Source organism: Pygocentrus nattereri, chromosome 13 (genome assembly GCF_015220715.1).
Source record: "Pygocentrus nattereri isolate fPygNat1 chromosome 13, fPygNat1.pri, whole genome shotgun sequence".
NCBI classification, from domain to species: domain Eukaryota; kingdom Metazoa; phylum Chordata; class Actinopteri; order Characiformes; family Serrasalmidae; genus Pygocentrus; species Pygocentrus nattereri.
The window spans coordinates 2,122,312-2,140,699 of NC_051223.1; the positions used below are offsets into that span (position 1 = coordinate 2,122,312).

An 18,388-nucleotide genomic window follows, 5' to 3' on the forward strand; every position below is an offset into this window, starting at 1 on the left:
CAACAGAGGTGCTGGAGCTTAATAATAGCTGAATGAATGGGAAAAAGATATTGGGGTCATGGAAACGTTTCTCTGGTGTAAAGCAGACATGCCTTATTTGGATATGTAGCCGTGGTTGTTTCTAAGTGTAGCAACATCTTACCCATTTCAATTGCATACAAGAATTGAATAGAATTAATACTTCATTAATTCTGATCAGTGAAAAGTCAAGTAGACAATAACACGTTAAATAACTGAATATGTAAATACTACATACTCGTGGGGCCCCATGAGAACCTGCTTATAGTGCTTATAGCTGCCCAGTGTCAAATGATGTAGTTGGTCAAAACTATGCAGTTTTCTATTGATGTTGTTTTCGCTATGATGTTATTCTCAAGAGATGATTAACATGTAAGTGATTAATGATTATCACCCTTAACACCCATCCCTGTGTAAAACATCCAAAAACTCTGTTTATATGTGTGATCAAGATGTGAATCACTGTATCCAATATCATTACACTCTTTATTTAGAATAAAAATAGACATATATCAAACTCTATATGAATGTGGAAATCTGTATATACATTTACAATAAACTAGTAGAAGGTGTGATGCATCCTCATAAATCACTGTGTTGACAAAAAAAAACATTTAAGTGCCAACTTCCTTATAGTATTTACAATACAGTAATGTACTGCAACCATCAAATGCCAAGTTCCATAGAGAAACATTTATATCTACTCTGCAATGTTGACACACAAACTGTAGATAGAAAGAAATAAGAACGGGATTAAAAACAACAAACAAACAAACAAAAAAAAAAAACAGAGTATCCCAATCAAAATCCATCTTCCGCTGACTCAGCTTTTTTTTTTCTTTCAGATTGGTCCGACTGTCCATGAGCTTTCAGGAAAAATATCCTTGATGTCGGCACATTGCATTTCAATGTCTCTGGCAAGTATGGAGGCTTCGCGTGGACTTGCTGTGGTCTCCTCTTTGCGTCCTGCAAGACAGGCCCTCCTCACAGTCGCAGCGCTGGAAGATCTCCAGTCCATGGGTGCCTTTCCGCTTGTGCTTGGTGCAAACCTGGCCTTCTTTTAGGACAGGCTTGCAGATCTTGGACCAAAAATGACGAGCACAGCACAGCCCCTCTGCGCAGTCAGAAGATCTCAGGCAGGTCTCGCCATCAAGACCTGAAACACAATTGAAAGAGAGAGTCAGACCAAGTGCTACACTGTGGAATGGCTACAGTATCCACTGCATAACGTCTTAACCGCTTAACCCATCGGTGTTAGAGTTCCCTTCTTGCGCTCATAACTAGGTATCAGTGTTGAATTTATAAGAGTTGCTGGGTAATAGATCTCAATAATAATCATAGAACTTGATGGGCCAAATTATAAGACAACATGGTTAATGATGATTACCTTTCAGGTTTTGAGGTAGACCTTGATTCGCTGGCTTGGACTGCAGTACTGCTGTGGCGTTGTCCTCATGTGGGGTGCTGACAAGCACAAGCTCTTCTACTCCAGCTTGCAGAGCAATGTCAGGGTCATTTGGTTGACACACTCCTTTAAAAAACAAAAACATTGGCATTTTTAGAACTGTGTTCTAAGGCATTTTGTAGTGGACTAGTCATTTGCTCAGCAGTGTCCGAAAAAAAAAAAAAGTATGTCCATTTTTATTTCTCCATCATTTAAAATCATCTAAAATCATCTCTTTACGTACATTTACGCTGAAATTGAAGAATATTTTTGTGTTCTCCTGCAAAGCTGTCATTTTGAAGATATTTGTTTTTAGACAGCGGCTATATATACACAGCATGTGTGTGTGTGTGTGGGTGTGTGTGTGTGTATACATTATTAGCTGCAAAATGTCTTGCATTGGGGTTGTAATGTTTTTCAGTAGTTTGAGCATTATAGCCTAATGCTTCTATAGAAAGTAGCTAATTAATACTTTTTAAAGAAAAAATATCCTAAAGATTTCAGCATCCGTACTTGAAGAGTAAACGTGGCATTGCGCAATCTCTACATACAGCTCAGTAAGTTAAGTGATACTTTTTTAATCCCACAAACGGGGAAATTCCACCTCCGCGTTTAACCCATCCGTGAAGTGAAACACACACATACACACTAGTGAATACACACACACACTAGGGGGCAGTGAGCACACTTGCCCGGAGCGGTGGGCAGCCCTATCCACGGCGCCCAGGGAGCAGTTGGGGGTTAGGCGTCTTGCTCAAGGACACCTCAGTCATGGGCTGTCGGCACTGGAGATCAAACCAGCAACCTTCTGGTCACAGGGCCAGTTCCCTGACCTCCAGCCCACGACTGCCCCTAAGTAGCACTTTAAGTAGTCAAGGTGGCTTCAGGACGTCCGTTTTGAAATAAAACTCTCATGTTGGCTTATACATAAGAAGACTCTTACCGTTGTTACAGTGGTTGCCAGGGCAACACATGGCGTCCCGGATGCAGCGCTTTCTCCGCTTCTTACACTGGAGGCACGCGCCGCGTGACCGGAAACAGAACTCATCTTCAGCGCACTGCTCGTCAACCACGCAAACGAGTGGCTGCATTTCAGGAGAGAAAAAACATGTTTACATTTCTGGCATTTGGCTGACGCTCTTCTCCAGAGCAACTTACAATTTGATCATTTTACACAGGGAGGCCAAGGCGGCGTTAGGAGTCTTGCCCAAGGACTCCTATTGGTATAGTGTAAAGGTGTTTGCCCAGGTGAGGGCTGACCCCCCAGTCTACAGTGTAGAAGGTGGAGGTGTTAACCACTACACTACACCAACCCAACACAGAAACCTGAAAAATATTAAATATTAAAGTTCTGAGACCTAATAACGCGACTAGAAAGGATGAACTGCGGGAGAAAAACAGAGCAAACTCCGTTCCTCCGTTTGGGCCGATCATCCTGCTTCCATTACCGCGTCCTGGGCGTCACTTTCCAAATTACTAAACAACAACGACACCAAATTACAACACCTGTCCTTTCCACCCGATCAGGGATGCAGTTTTTAAAAAAAAAAAAAAACCCAGATCACGTCACGTCAATCAAAAGCGCGTCAACGTTTCTTTCCCACTCGGACAGTGACGTGAGCACCACTTAGGGTCTACTCACAGATAGTTGTGTCACCCCGCAGAACACGAAAAAAAGAAGTATGCGGGCTGGAGCCTCACCTGCATCGTGTCGGTGGCGAAGTTCTGAGCGCCCTCGTCCACGGGGAACACCTGTGGGCTCTCGCTGACCGCCGGCCTCGAGCTGGCCACAGCTGGAGCCACCTTGATGGCGTTGGAGTTAAATAAGCCGCCGGCCGCCGTCGTGAGCTCCGCGTAGCTGAGCAGAGACACGCAGGCAGCGGTCAACACCGCGAGCCACATGGCGCTGTGGGTAGAAGGTGAAGCGGGTGAAGTAGATGCTCCTCGGAGAGACTCGCTAATTTCCCGGCTGCTGGAGCTCCTGGAGGCTGAGCGGCTGGCTCGCTGTTTTCTGAGCGGTCATGAGCGCCTGTCGCCTCGTTTATACCCGCCCAAGTGTCGGCGCTCCCGCCCCTCTCTGACAGCTACAAAGGAAGGGCGGTGAGATTTCAAAAGAAGCGCTGCTGGGGCGCGGAGCCCGGACCGCTGCCGGCAGGGAGCTTTCTCTGTGCGTGTGTGTGTGTGTGTGTGTGTGTGTGTGTGTGTGTGTGTGTGTGTTTGAGGCATCACGAGCTGACATCAAACACAAAGCGGAGAAGTCTATTAAGGGAGCTGTTATGCGCGCTTTAACCGGGATTAAGGGAATGTGTATTGGAGAGCCGTTCTAATCAGGCGGGATTATTATGGGGAGTCCCGCAGAAAGACGCGGATTTTGTCTTATTTTACTTTATTGACTTTATTTAAAGTAGTGTAATTTTTATTGATTGCTCAACTCGTGGGAAAAAAAGTTGATTTTTAAAATATTGCGCGTGCCATGCGTTGTTTTGATGTCTATTTAAAGGGCGCTACCACTTTTGTCGTTATTTATCGTCATTTATCATTTTTGTCAGTTATCTTTTTTTTTTTTTCAAGGCACCAGAGTAATGAGATGGGGGGGGGGCGCGGTAAATACATGAGTAATGAAATAAATAATAAGTCAATAATAAGTTTAAGACCTAAAGCCTCGACGCGCCGTTTCAGTCAGGCTGAGCGCGGTTGCGTGTGCGCGCTACAAGAAGTCATTCTCGCTCCATTAGCCGCGTTTGATGCGAGGCCCTAATTGTAACGGAGGCACTTTGAAATGCAGTTGATAAAACAAGAGGCGAAGATCAAAGAGCGGATGCAAATGAGGAGGAGGGGAAAGTTTGCCGAATTAATTACCATTCAGTCTCTGCTTTTCAGTAAATAGTAGCTGATTAACACTCCGCGGTGACGAGACGGAGCATCGACCGCGCTGAGGCTTTAGTCTTAATCATACCCGGTGATTTGAGTCCAGCCTGCAGTTTTGAAGACTGGAGGTCGATTGAAAATAGATCCCAATTCATTTTGACCTTTATGTGCTCTTCACGGGGCACGATGAGTTAAAAGATTCTCTACACGCTTAAAAACCATGGTTCTTCAAGGGTTCCTAAACCAATCAAGGGAATGGTTCTGCTTGGAACCACAGGAATGGTTCTTTGTGTGGACGAATGTTTCTTGGGATGGATGGAGAATGTGTTGCATGGTGTTCTGTATAGCATAGAACCTTCTTGGAAATGGCTCCAAGAAAGGGTTCTTCTGTTCCAACGAGCTTGGTATCAACAGAAGAGCAGCTTTTGGTGAGATATATATATATATATATATATACAAGCATTTTCCAAAAGATTCTATACAGAACCAGACTCCATCAGTCTGAAGAACCTCGCAAAGAAGCAAGAAAGAGTTCCATGTAGAGCTCATGGTTCTAAACAGAACCGTTCCCTTTACTAAAGAGCCGTTGAAACATCTTTCTAGAGAGTGTAGCGTGTTTTGAAGAGTAATATATCCAGCAGAACAAACCCTGCGAGCCCAGTATCGCTGTTCGTGTGTCCTCCTCTCTAAGATCCTTAGATGTGGTGATTTTGAGCGTGAAATCATTTAACGGTTTAACAGTCTCAAAGTGCCTGTCTGCCAGAATGCTTTGGGCTGACCTTCTAAACACTGGGCTTTGATGTTGTTGACCGAGGTTGGTTATAATAGGCGACTACAGGACAAACGTTCAATACACTTCATTAAACGTGAATTGGCAGCATTCAGCGCCATTTCTTTCGTCTCTTGGCTTTGTTTTAATTGTGCGATCCAAAGGCCGCAGCGGTGTAAAAGCGAGGCCGGGGCAGAAGCGCCCTTTGATGAGGGACACATCAAACGGGAACGGGAAGCTGCGTCTGAATCGGACTTCTGCGTGCTCGACCCTCTCGCAGACCCTCCGTTTGCTCGCAGGCATCGTGCTCAGCAAATTCATTTAGCACCATGGCAGGCAGTCCTGCTCTCCAACGCCACGGACGATGCTTGGCGCATGATGCTTCTGTTCACACACGCAGCCTCAATCCGGTGTCGGCTCACAAATCGGATTGTGCGGACGCTGAACAGCAAAAACGTGAAAAGGAATTCTTACAAATCCGAATATGGATTGAAATTCGGTTTAGGGGCGTTTCACGTCACAGTATTACAACGTGGCAGCCTTGCCCATCCCCTGCAAGATTACCTGAGTGACCACTGTAGATAACAGCACAGGACGGCCAGTCAATCAATCAATCAATCAATAAATATATCAATATTTTCTTGAAACAGACACACTGTATGTCCAAAGGTTTGTAGACACCTGCTCACTCAGTGCTCCTCCAGAACTCAACAGTAGTAAAAGCAGGTTTGCCCTCCTTTGCTGCAGTGACAGCCTTTAGTCTTCTTGAAAGGCTTGGGCTGATTGCATTCGACCACCTCATTTGTGAGGTCAGGAACTGCACTGTTAAAAAATATTCAATGTTTTAAGTTAAAGCAAGTGACTTAGTTGCCTTAAAATAGAGAAAAAAGAAGCTTTTAAATGTTACATGAACTCAAACCTTTAAGGCAACCAGGTTACTTAGCTTTTTAAGTTAGTTCTGTATCATGAACACCTCTCTGACTCATCCTAAAGATACTGGACAGTGCTCCACTCCTCCAGACAGCCCAGCTCTGGGAGGCTTTATATATATATATATATGAGATAAGACTAAATACCCTGGGACAAATGAAATGGTATTTTGATTGTCTGTGGAAATAAGTTAATACATCCTCTAGCGGGAATATAATGCTGCTGGAACCTCATATCTCCATATATATCATATATCCACATGATGACTTTACAGGAGACACAAAAAAAAGACTTACTTTTAACGTAAGTCAGTAGAACCAGAATTTTTTCCAAGCAATTTTTGTCCAATTCTTTTGGTCCGTTCAACGAAATTATGCACAGTGTTTAAGGCAACAGGCATTTTCAAATTATGTCAAAAACTGAAAAATGGAGATATGTGGTTTTGTTCCAGCAGCAGCAATACGCACTGCGTTTTCTGCCAACTTCAGTACAGTTTGGATTTCCTTGCTGCCTTAAGATACTGGAAAAACAATGTATAAAAGGCACTGAAACCTTCGCCCAGGCCACGTTCTATGTGAAGGTGAACGAGCTGAGGTTCGGCTAGGGTTACAGTTCGTGCTATGCCACCACGTCTCTGTCACCAAGCAAAGTTCTCAACATCCAAAACTGAAGAAAAGGCAGATAAACCTTGTTGGTGATCTTTTTCATTTTGAATCCAGCCAAACACCGTGTGTCAATTTAGCACCTACAGTGTTGAACCAAACACCAAAAATGAGGCTTCTGCCTTCTCCAGAAGCTCTTTCTTCCCTGGTACAGCAGTGAGCTGGATCCAAGCAGACGAGGGTGATGCATTTCTCTGGTTTCTCTGATGAAGCTCCAGAAGCACTGGTGTCCTCTGTTGACACAAAGGCGTGCTGCTGTGCTTGGAGCTAGATGAAAACTGTTCTTTTGTCACTCTAACTGGCCTCGGGAGCTTGCGTTAATATGAGCTGACTTACAATACACGATTTAGACGCTGAATGAGCTTCACTAAGCAAACGTACAATGGACCATACATGTGGAGTAGGCACTTTTTCAAAATACACCAATTGTGTTCTTAGACATGGTCCTGTAGTAACTGTTGCAAGGATGTAGAAGCTTTTACAGTATAAAACTGGCAAAATAGGTCAATTATCCACCTCAGACCGCTGCAGTGTCTGTCTAGAGATGCACAACATTGAGTTTCCAGTTTGCAATGCTACAGCACCAAGACGGACTTTGTTGTTGGAGCTAACTGAAACTACGCAGGTGGGGAACAAGCTAACATTGGCTTCATTTAAATGTAGCCTCTTTAGTCGCTCGAGTCGATCCAAGCGTTGTAAAAATGTGTAAAATCAATATGAAAGCTGAGTGTGATACAGTTTCTCAGTTGGGTGAATTCACATTGTGCCAGTCTTCTTGTTCAATCTGCAACCGTTGCTATGAAAGAATTAATTGCAAAGAACCACTGACACGTTCAGATCATTCTTAGAGTGTTCCTGGTTCCGTTTAGAACCAAGGCCTTCACTAGAACACCCGTTATTAAGAGGTCGAGTCATTTAAACGCTGGAAAAGGGTATTACGCTCGGAATATTCCAGGATTTAACTGTGGCATTTAATGCCACCGGCTTTACTCACAGTGGGCCACACTACGACATTTTTACCTTCAAGTCCTTTAGCTGCGTCTCATTCAGAGTGATGTGACTCACAATCATAGCTCTGTGACTTAAGGGTCACTGATGTGATCTGTACCCCCTGTGACTTCGCCTTTTGATGTCTATGCGACGGTGTTTGGTAAAGGGCGGCCGTTTTCCAAGTTTATCTGTGCTGGAGAGGGCAGGGAAGAGAGCTGTTTACAAATCATTATCACCAGCTGATATGAGTCAGTCTTTTCTCACAGCTAAAATCAAAGCTCACCGCTCTCTGCTGGGGTCACAATGAGTTTAGGACTAAGTGGAACCTGTTTTAGTTCACGCAAAGCAGCAGCGTGGTGAGTCGACGGCGTACAGACGAACGGAGAAAGGAACTTTAATTCGAACGATGCTTTTATTGTAAGAAAACGGCATATAAATCGCTGAACCTTAAAAAAAGCCACAAACGAGTAAGGGTTACATTTTTCTGAGGCGTCTGACCTAGTCATGCAGCATCGAAACAAACATTGGGGTGGATGTCGAATGCCATTGTGTTAAGGCACTTCCATTAATGCCAAAAACTGTGACAAGCACACGATCTCTGTCATGGAGTCATTGGAGAAGTAGGGGACGAAGGAGATCGACCAACTCTACAAAACACCATACAGGTAAAACATATTCCGAACAAATTAAACAATATAGCTGGATTTACTCTGACAATAAACTTTTCTTTCTTTTCTACGAGTATCACAAAATATTAGCACTGAATATGTACACAAATATTCACCTCTGGTCCTACAATAAATTAAAAAAATCCATAATTTGTTTTCCAGCACAGTAGTTTCTGTTCAAGCTATCGTCAGCCTTCAGGAGGCAGTCTTCTAGTCATCGTTTAGATGGATGGAGTGGACTGTGGGCCTGCTTTGCGTGAAAGGTTGAAAGGTCTGATACATGCGTGGCTGGCATTCGTGACTGGGTCCAACGGCAGCATGACAGCATGTTCATGATGATGTCCTCTGCTGATTCTTCATGTGTTTCTCTGTGCTCTGACTGCTGCCTTCACACTGGCACACTAAGGATCACTTGGATTTGTCACAGCCTGCCCCCTGGTGGTACGAAACCTGTAGGCACTGAGCCGTGCTTAAGTCAGATTTGGTATAACGCAAATGAATGGATGAATGAACGCAATGCACTTGTGTTGTTGCTGTGGTTTAAAGTGATTTAAAAACAAATAGTACACATAAGTGGGATTTTAAGCATGAGAAAAAAAATGTGAACAAAATAAAAGGCCTTAAAAGGGATTAATAAAGAAAGGCATTTCACTAACTTAAGGACCTTAAGTCCCTGCAAATGTATCATGTGCAGTACCTCTGCGTATAACCAGGTGTGGCATTGGAAAGTGTATATTTCAAAAGTAATAACCATGTATATGCATTATCATATATTGTTATAGTGACTAACAAATTAAAGCTCAGATTAAACCAAAGACCATGGAACTTTGTCAGTACCACTCCAAGTGTTCTCCAATACTCCCTTCTTTAAGTGCAATCTATGCACTAGCTGACAGCGCTGCTTGAGCTATCAGTGAAAGGCAAATGAAACCGAAGAGTAAGGGCACCACGAACGAAGAGAAATAACGCTATATGAGATGAAGCTATCACAGTCTGCTTCCAGGACTGTCTGAGGCCGAGGGCTAATCGCACAGGAGCGAATGGAGCTTGGACGGTTATGGTACTTGTCTAGTGCTGCAGGGAGCTGGGACATCCCAATGTAGCTGCAGGAGGGGGAGCAGCATTGGTAGAAGGCATCATGGTGACCCAGAGCTGGACTGTTCCTTTTTTCAATGTCCACCTCCTCGAGCAGCAGTCACTCAAACACAGCCATGTCCTGGAGGTCCACAATCATTATGGGCTGATCTGGGCACTTCACGTGGCCTGGGTTTAGAAATCAGCGTCCCAGCCTGAGTTATCATCAGGCGGCGGATCCTCGCTGTCCTCAGGGAAACTGTCGAAATTACTGGTGTCGGTGGGCGATGACACCTGGTGGAGGAGTGCAAAGTTGTAAAGGAATGGTATGACAAAAAAATCAAATGGTCCTCAAATGGTCAGCAAAAACATCCAGTGTCTGTAACTTGCTTTTTAGCCTTCCAACAGTTGGAATAATACACTAGTAGAAGTAATTGAAGCTTAAACCACTCAAATCACAAAAACAGACAAAAAAGCTGCATAACGAAAAACTAGGAATGCTGATACCAAAATATTGGCCGTCTAACATTTTCGTCCAAGAATTTTTGAAAGTGGCACTTTCAGTTTTTGGCCAAAACAGAAAAAAAGCTGAAAAATCTGGCTGAAAAGATCCAAAAACGATTAAATATGTCTTTAGAGTTTGCTGGGCGAACACTTAAGCAACCTGCGTGCTAATATTGTACATATTTTTGTGCTGTAAATCCGTGCGCTTTACAAATTAAGGTGTTTTCTGTTGCTATAGTGGAGATGCTCTGGAATTCAGCTTTAGATGCCTTTGAGAAATCATAACTTATTGTATTTTCATAATTTTACAATTTAATATTTACTATTATTTAGCCAGCTGTTTTGTAGCCAGCTACAAAATATATAAAAATGATATAACTACAAACAATATAAAACTAATCTCTCGGGTTTTTCAATTTTGGTTTTCATATGAGTGTGTCCTTACTCCACTTGTACTAGTAGGCATCTTCAAACCTTAAGCCGATACAGTTAACAGGTAAGCTTTTGGTACATGTGAACTGCAGCTCCAGAGTAGAACTAGAGAACCAAACTTCAGACAACAAACCTGTCTTGTCTGATCAAATGGATCTGAGGTAAGAGGGAAATTGTGTGAATCTGGTTTTTGGCTGAACCATCACACTTAAGTTTTTAACTGTATGATTGTTGTACTATTGTCATCCATCTGCAAACTACACAACGTAAAACTCACATCAGGGATAATCGGTGGGGTGAGAGTTCCTTTGCGCAGCCCTTCCCAGTTAAAGCCTTCAAACCATCTGTGGTACACAGAGAAAAGGTCAGGAGTAATACAAGCTCAGCAGTGCATCATTTTTCTCCTGTGGTCCATTTATGGCATTTGCATGAGTTTACGCACAGAAATCTATCATAATTCATTTTAACATCAACACTTTCCAACCTGCCTTTATGCTCTAGTATTAAGAAGACTGATAAATGGCATTTGTTCTAACTAGCTGATCTATATTGTGCCTTATTAAAGAGTCCTCAGTCCTGCTCCCTATAACATTAGTGTGAATGAGTGGGGCTAAACTACTGTAGGCGGATAGATACATACAGACACATACAAAGACACATATAAATGTGTTGGCATGACTGGGGAGTGAATGTCAAATTTTGAAAACTTTAACAACGTATAAATACTACCTCAAACTTTTTTTTGGCAAAGTTTCCATGATATGGGCCTCTAAAATATATCTCTGCAGTGTATAATGCGACTCATCACAGTACTTACTTGTGCTTTTGGATGTCTTTCACCCCATTTTTCAAGTTTCCCAATCTCTCAGACGGATTGTCCCTGTATAAAACAGGGCGAAAATTTAGGATCTGACAATTACTGACCCCACCACCTGGCTAGTGTACAGGCTGACGGTGCTTTCAGGAGGACTAACCTGCATAGTTTCTTTATTAGATTGGCAGCATTTTTGGTGATCTTCTTGGGAAATTCTATCATATCAATACCTCTCAAAATTATATTGTATGTCTTCATTGGATCAGGTCCTGAGAACGGAGGGCTGCAAAAGAAGCAGAGAGTCTTCTGCGTGTGAAGAAAATACAATTCTTTCTTTTCCAAAGTTCTTAGAATATGTAATATCCTCAACGTTAAAAGGCTATTTTTACCTGCCAGTCAGGAGCTCATACATGAGGATACCCAATGACCAGTAGTCTGCTGAGATGTCATGGCCTTTGTTGAGAATAATTTCTGGGGCTACATACTCCGGCGTTCCACAGAAAGTCCACGTCTTCTTCCCAAATCCAATCTTTTTGGCAAAACCAAAGTCCACCTGGAATGAAACCAACATATAAACTCCGTCCTTTTTCTGTTGAAGATCATTAATGGGTTTAAAAGATGCCAACTCACCAGCTTGGCATAGCCTCTGTGATCTAGAATGAGGTTTTCTGGCTTGAGATCCCGATAGATTATGCCTTTGGAATGCAAGTAAGCGAAAGCTTCCACCACACAAGCTGTGTAAAACCTTGTTGTGGAGTCCTCAAACGAGCCTCTGTAGGTGAACATCTGGAAATATTAGAATCTAGCACCTAATTTGAAATAAACCTCTTTTTGCGGTACTTTTTCAAACAATATCTCTGTGGCATGTTATAGTAACATTACCTGTCTCTAAGAATGGTCCACAGCTCTCCTCCCAAGCAAGCTTCCATTAACATATACAGATACTTGCTGTCTTTGAATGTCCTGTACAGCCTAATGAACATAGAAAAACACAAATTCATATCATGAGCGATTAAAAGAATTATTCGTTCAAAATGATGACATTTTAATAATAATAAAGAAAGCCAGTGAGGCCACTTGTTCCCTTTACATTTGCTATGCTTATTACTAATAAAAGCATATTTATTACAGAAAATCTACCTCACTATGAAGTCTGAATGGGCCTCTTGCATAATCTGCTTCTCGGAGCGGATGTGCTCCTGTTGCCGCGTGTCTACGATGTGACGCTTTTTCAGAATCTTCATTGCAAATGTCTTGGTCTCTTCACTTTTGAGCTGCACCTGAGGCAAAAGCCAAAGACAAGCATTGTAATGAAGGCATAAACACCGTGCAAACAAACTATTTTACTTTTGGAGGTGCCAGTGATAATTATAGAATATAAGTCATGGTCTATTCACGGCTCTGGCATGCTGAACACAGACTGATGGAGAGATTCCTCACATAAGAGGGAGCTGGGGCCATTTGATCCCCCGAACTATCGAGCAAATGAAATGCACCACTGTGCACCATGATGTGCCTTGGCTAAAGGCCACTTGTTTTTACTGTGGTGCAGCAGGGCCTAAAATAGGCCCTGGACTTGGGGGTTCCACTTTAGGCCCTGACAACTGGGCTTTTCCTTATGACACAGAATGAAAAGAAATCTGCAGGTCTGCATTGCACCACGATGTCTCCCTCTGTATGACAACCTCTCTTACCATTTCATACATGTGTATGACGAGATCTAGTGGCAGTGACCTAACAATTCTTTCCCAAGTACTGTGGGTTTACAAAGAAATGCTCTATTAGACAAACTTGGACAGAATATAGTATTGTTCCTACAGAAATTTGCTGAATACATACTGTCTGTCCAACAATTGGATGCTTTATATTTGTCATGATTTATTTTCTCCATTTTAGTCACTGAAAATAAGGCAAAATTTGTTTTATTTTCTTGTAGTGTTTCATGTTGTTCAGATACTTATGAGAAACTGACTTGAAAGGTACTATGATTTAGGATATTTTGATCAAATGCCCTTCAATAACACGACAGAGCTATTAACATAGATTTATACTAGTAGTGGAAAGTTACCCTAAATAGAGCTGCTACATTCCTACAACTGACCCATGTACTAGGCCTGCGGCATGCATGCCATGTAGGATCTGACCATTCCTACAGCACAGAATAACATATATGGATTACCAATGGAGATTCTGATTGAATTTTAAGTTGCAGGAAAGCAGAGGTGTCAAATCCAGGTTCAGAAAGTAAAAATCCTTCCCAGGATTTTGTTCCAACAGGCTAGACAGCTCTGCTGGTGGTGTGATCTAACTAGAGAAGCCAGCCTGTTGGAACAAAATCCTGGGAAGGACTTTTACTTTCTGGACCTGGATTTGACACCTCTGCGAAAGTATAACGCAGGAGAACTGAAAAACATTCCCAGCTGATTAATGCCGTACTCCAGATGCCAGAGGAGCTCGGAGCGCATCACAACAGAAAGCATACAGTGTTATGAATAAGAATTAAGAATTAAGGCATGCATATGAATTTCTGCCCAACTTGTTGGCCATCCTACCAGCTCAACTCGTCCAAATCCTCCCACGCCTAAGGTGTCGATGATATTGAAGTCCACCAGCTTCAGGTTGGAGAAGAAGGCGTTCTCCGCCTCGTATCTGCATTTTTTGAAGTGAAAAAAGGGGAACTTCTTAGATGTGTGTACAGTGTACGTAACAGGGAATGTGAAAGGAGCAGGAATGGAGGCAGGAATGCTGTTGACTCGCCCCCTCTCTCTCCGCTCCCGCACTGGGACAGGAATCAGCTCACGCATTTTGCCCTCTTTTTTAGTCAAACCAAAGGTAATTATGCAGCACAGTCAAATGGACCCCTCTCAAAAAGCCAAGTAATATTGTTATGAGGATCTTATAGAATCTGGCTGGCAAAAAACCTCCGATTCCTTGTTTTATGAGCACGTTCGACAGAGTGCTAGCGACAGGCCCCTCTCAAAGGCAGAGTTAAGGCGCCATTTCCAGTTTACATTTCGAGCGTTGCGGCGAGGTGTCAGCCGAGTTTGGAAAAAGACAGATTTGTCCAGGTACCCAGAGTCTTCCTGCATCAAGCTTAGCCTCTGATCACTCAGGATCTCTGGATCTGCTCAAGGTCTAGCAAACTAAAAATGACGCAACAGCCACCTAAGTGGACATCCTCTCTTCGTTGGAGTAAAAGTAGCCAAAGGCAAGCAAAGAAAGTTTCCAACTACAGATTTTTAACAAATCTCTTGATGATAGGAAACTAACAAAGCCAGAGATTCAGCCTGAGCAGCAGAAAGAGTGTTCTCCAAAAAGCGGGGACAACAGATGAATGGTAAGACCAGCCCAGTCCTTGTGCTTACAGGACAGTCACTGTGGAAAAACACACTCCAAGTGTGTCCCCCTGCGAGTAGTAGCTTCCACTAGTACTGCCTTTCTGATGACCTCTTCAGTATTTTTAGCTTGTGAACATGAGTCAAGGTTCTCCCAGTTAACATGCCATTCACACCTCTGCCCCTCTGCCAACAACTAGCATCAGTGACCACTGCTGTCTTAAAGTTCACTTTCCACCGAGAAGGACGACCTAACTGCCTTTGACTCCTCTGTTCTCTGCAGAACATGAACGTGGTCATGTGCCTCAAGAATGGAAAAGCTCAATTGTCCTTCAAGCAGTGTCCTTCAGCTGATCACTTTTATGTAACACACATGGAGCCTGACATATTTGTCTGAACCTGACAAGACCTAGACACTACTCTCTAGTTAGCTGAATCTGGGTGGTGTTTGTGTCAAGCTTTCAGGCTACAGTCAAGTGTGGATTCAAAACCTTCTGTGGGCCTGGTTGGATGGGGCATGTATGGTTTTGGAGTAAAATTTCGGACTTGATTATCCATCCATCCATCCATTCTCTAAGCCGCTTCTCCCTCAGGGTCGCGGGGAGGCGGGTGCTGGAAGTTCTAGGCAGGATACACTCTGGACAGGTCGCCAGTCCATCGCAGGGCAGACAGACAGACACCCACAAACAGGGGCAATTTATCATGTCCAATTGGCCTGACTGCATGTCTTTGGACTGTAGGAGGAACCCAGAGAACCTGGAGGAAACCCACACAGACACGGGAAGAACATGCAAACTCCACACAGAGAGGACCCCGGTCACCCGGCCCGGGAAGTTGAACCCAGGCCCCCCTCGCTGTGAGGCAACAGCGGTACCCACCGCGCCACCGTGCCGCCCGACTTGATTAGTAAAAGTAAACTATAACTAAAAGTAAAGAATAACTAAATTAGAATACAGTTAGTAGATTAGTGGCTCTCAGACATCTTAGTGTGAGTAAGCGTTTGTTATTGTGATTCTATCATGCCTGGGAAAGTAATAAGGTTGCTAATAAGAAATGAATGCTGGAGCTTTTTTGGTTGTGTTCCCTTAAGTCCTGGCTTTACACTTAAAGTTGACTGCACAGGGAACGAGGGCGGCAAAGGATCTAATGCGTCATTTATGGGAAGGGAAAACACCTCAGAGGACACCAGCAAAAATGCTACATCAGCAAAATGGCTTCATGCTTGAGTGGGATAAACACCACATTGCATGCAAAGGGCAGCACTCTCTGTCAGCATTCAGATACTGACGTGCTAAAAAAAAAAAACCTGGCAGATAAGTAGTAGCATAGTCTGAGTGATGCGCTGTCTTCAAAAGAAATCGATTCTGGGTTAGACAAGTGCTTGTTTCCCTGGCACTTTCACTACCATACTATAAAGGTATGGTCATACATGCCCCTGAGGACTAAACGCAGTTTCAAACTCATTACTGTGGAGCCTTTCTTGTGCTTCTTCTTGCCAGTTCACCTACAGGTTATGACCAACGAGTAAACGTGGAATTCACAGTTCTAGCTTGAGAATTAAACAACACATAACTGTTCAAGGGTGCAAAATCAATTCAAAAGGCATAAAGGTGGGATACGCCAAACATATTGGTCCGATCTTGCGCTTTAAATACTCAATCTGAAGTTGGGTTGTGTTACAATACTGATGCAATCATTTTATTGTGGAATACAGTTATGGCCTTAACGATATTTATATTTATACACCAATCAGGCGTAACATTCTGACCACCTCCTCGTTTCGACGCTCATTGTCCCTTTTATCATCTCCACTTACTGTATAGCTGCACTCTGTAGTTCTACAGTTACAGACTGTAGTCCATCTGTTTCTCTGATACTCTGTTACCCTGTTCTTCAGTGGTCAGGACCCCCATGGACCCTCACAGTGCAGGTACTGTTTGGGTGGTGGATCATTCTCAGCACTGCAGTAACACTGACGTGTTTGTGGTGTGTTAGTGTGTGTTGCGCTGGTCTGAGTGGATCCCAGGCCAACTTGGAGATGTAATCTCTCCAGCTGGTCCTAGGACGACCCCGGGACCATATCCTGGGAGGCCGCGCCTGGTACACCCCCACCAGTAGTTGTCCAGGGGGCATCCGGATCAGATGCCCGAACCAGCTCAGCTGGCTCCTCTCAATGCGGAGGAGTAGCGGCTCTACTCCGAGCTCCTCCCGAATGGCCGAGCTCCTCACTCTATCAAATAGAGTGTAGCCGCCACCCGGCGAAGAGGCTCATTTCCACCACTTGTATTCGCGATCTCATTCTTTAGGTCATTACCCACAGCTCATGACCACAGGTGAGGGTCGGGATCTAGACCGACTGGTAAACGGAGACCTTTGCCTTATGGCTCAGCTCCCTCTTCACCACTACAGTCTGGTACAGTGACCGCATTACTGCTGCCGCCTGTCCCAGCCTGCAGCCGATCTCACCATCCCTCTTCCCATCACTCGTGAACAAGACCCCGAGTCACTTAAACTCCTCCACCTGGGGCAAGTCCTTTCCCCTTACCTGAAGTGGGCATGCCATCCTTTTCCGGGCTAAGACCCTGGAGGTGCTGATCCGCATACCATCATTTATTATCATGATTTATTATTTGTACATGAAGCTGTGTTGGAGGGAAAAAAGGCTGGTTTCACTCTGGCCTGTTCTGTTCTGTGCATCACACATTCTGCTGCTGTGTGGATGAATAAAGAGAGTATCCACTCGACTTAGCATTTGGGTACGTCTTTGGAGAGCTTCCTCATGCCGTAGTGCTGATAAATACTGAAAGGCCGATTGCTCTGTGCTGGTGACCTGTGACAAGTTGTTATTGCCTGATTATTTTACAGCCACACACCGACTGCTGCCTCACAGGCTGCTACTGCCTCTCTAAATAAAATGCAGAGAGTTTACTCTTCTGCTTCCCTGAGCTCTAACCAGCTCCCCAACTTTTTAAAACTTACTTTAAAAATTGAGAATGAAAAAAAAAAAAAATACAAAAACTTGTAATAGTACAAAAAATGTCATGTCATCATCATTCTGCCCCGACCTCATTACTTTATTCAATATCAGTGCAGTTTTTAGAACACATTTTATGATAAACATCGATGCTGCAATACCGAGCCTATCTGGTACGAAATTGCTGGTAACTGCAGTTATTGACATCCAGGCAATCAGCTGATGACCTGATGGCCTAAGTGATGGCTAACGGCACATGGGGGAAACGGGGCTATTTTCCAATCAATAAAAATGGCTTTGCAACTGTAAACTGTTATCTTTACAAAAGGAAAAGTACTATTTTCAACAACTTCACTAGATCTAGACACGCTCCAATACCCCTTTTTCCCCTTTAGATACCACTACTGACTGCTAGGTCCTGATATTTATACAGTTCCCCTTTTTTAAACATTATAAAATATTAAATATTTTGGTAAATGCTGTGTTTTATGGCACGAAAACATACCAAGATTGAATTAATGTTAAATAAATTAAACCTTTTTTGTTTATTTAATACTTATAGTTACAGTCATTTCACATACAATACAGTCATTCACATAATCAGTACTAGCTGATTCAGCAGATTTCTTAACTTGATGGCGGCATTTGGCCACAAGACTGCACTGCTGTCTGACGCAGCTAAATAATAGAAGCGCAATGCAGGCAGGCTTACTGGCTGCTATGCAAAAGGCTAAACCAAGGCTAAAGGTGGCAGTTCCTTCCATATATCTCTCTAATGTTTGCTTTCTCAAAAACAACCTAGACTATCATTAACCCAGACTGTAACTGACTAAAGGCTGGCTCAGTCCTTCAGGTAAAGAGCTACAGTTGTGTTTTGCACTGTTGTATGTTGCATTGTCTGTGCTT

The 18,388-nt window shown here is 43.4% G+C and overlaps 2 protein-coding genes across 4 annotated transcripts in view; both read right to left on the bottom strand.

The window, feature by feature from the left end:
- Window positions 1–530: 530 nt before the first annotated feature.
- dkk1b (dickkopf WNT signaling pathway inhibitor 1b) lies at window positions 531–4,098 on the bottom strand. The gene is made up of 4 exons (XM_017723802.2): window positions 3,164–4,098; window positions 2,406–2,547; window positions 1,406–1,549; window positions 531–1,174 (listed from the first exon to the last, which is right to left on the bottom strand). Exons 1-4 carry the CDS (start codon window positions 3,362–3,364, stop codon window positions 924–926), a joined length of 738 nt encoding a protein of 245 aa, XP_017579291.1. The 5' UTR covers window positions 3,365–4,098; the 3' UTR covers window positions 531–923.
- A 3,976-nt stretch (window positions 4,099–8,074) lies between these two features.
- Window positions 8,075–18,388, bottom strand: part of prkg1b (protein kinase cGMP-dependent 1b) — a 171,321-nt gene continuing 161,007 nt past the window's right edge. For all 3 annotated transcript variants that reach the window (XM_037544381.1, XM_017723801.2, XM_037544382.1), the window contains 9 exons: window positions 13,726–13,822; window positions 12,314–12,453; window positions 12,056–12,145; window positions 11,804–11,945; window positions 11,563–11,726; window positions 11,334–11,456; window positions 11,177–11,239; window positions 10,637–10,703; window positions 8,075–9,717 (listed from right to left, as the gene is read on the bottom strand). In XM_037544381.1, coding sequence (XP_037400278.1) covers window positions 9,619–9,717; window positions 10,637–10,703; window positions 11,177–11,239; window positions 11,334–11,456; window positions 11,563–11,726; window positions 11,804–11,945; window positions 12,056–12,145; window positions 12,314–12,453; window positions 13,726–13,822 — 985 coding nt within the window. In that variant the 3' untranslated portion in view covers window positions 8,075–9,618. The remainder of the gene's footprint in view (window positions 9,718–10,636; window positions 10,704–11,176; window positions 11,240–11,333; window positions 11,457–11,562; window positions 11,727–11,803; window positions 11,946–12,055; window positions 12,146–12,313; window positions 12,454–13,725; window positions 13,823–18,388) is intronic.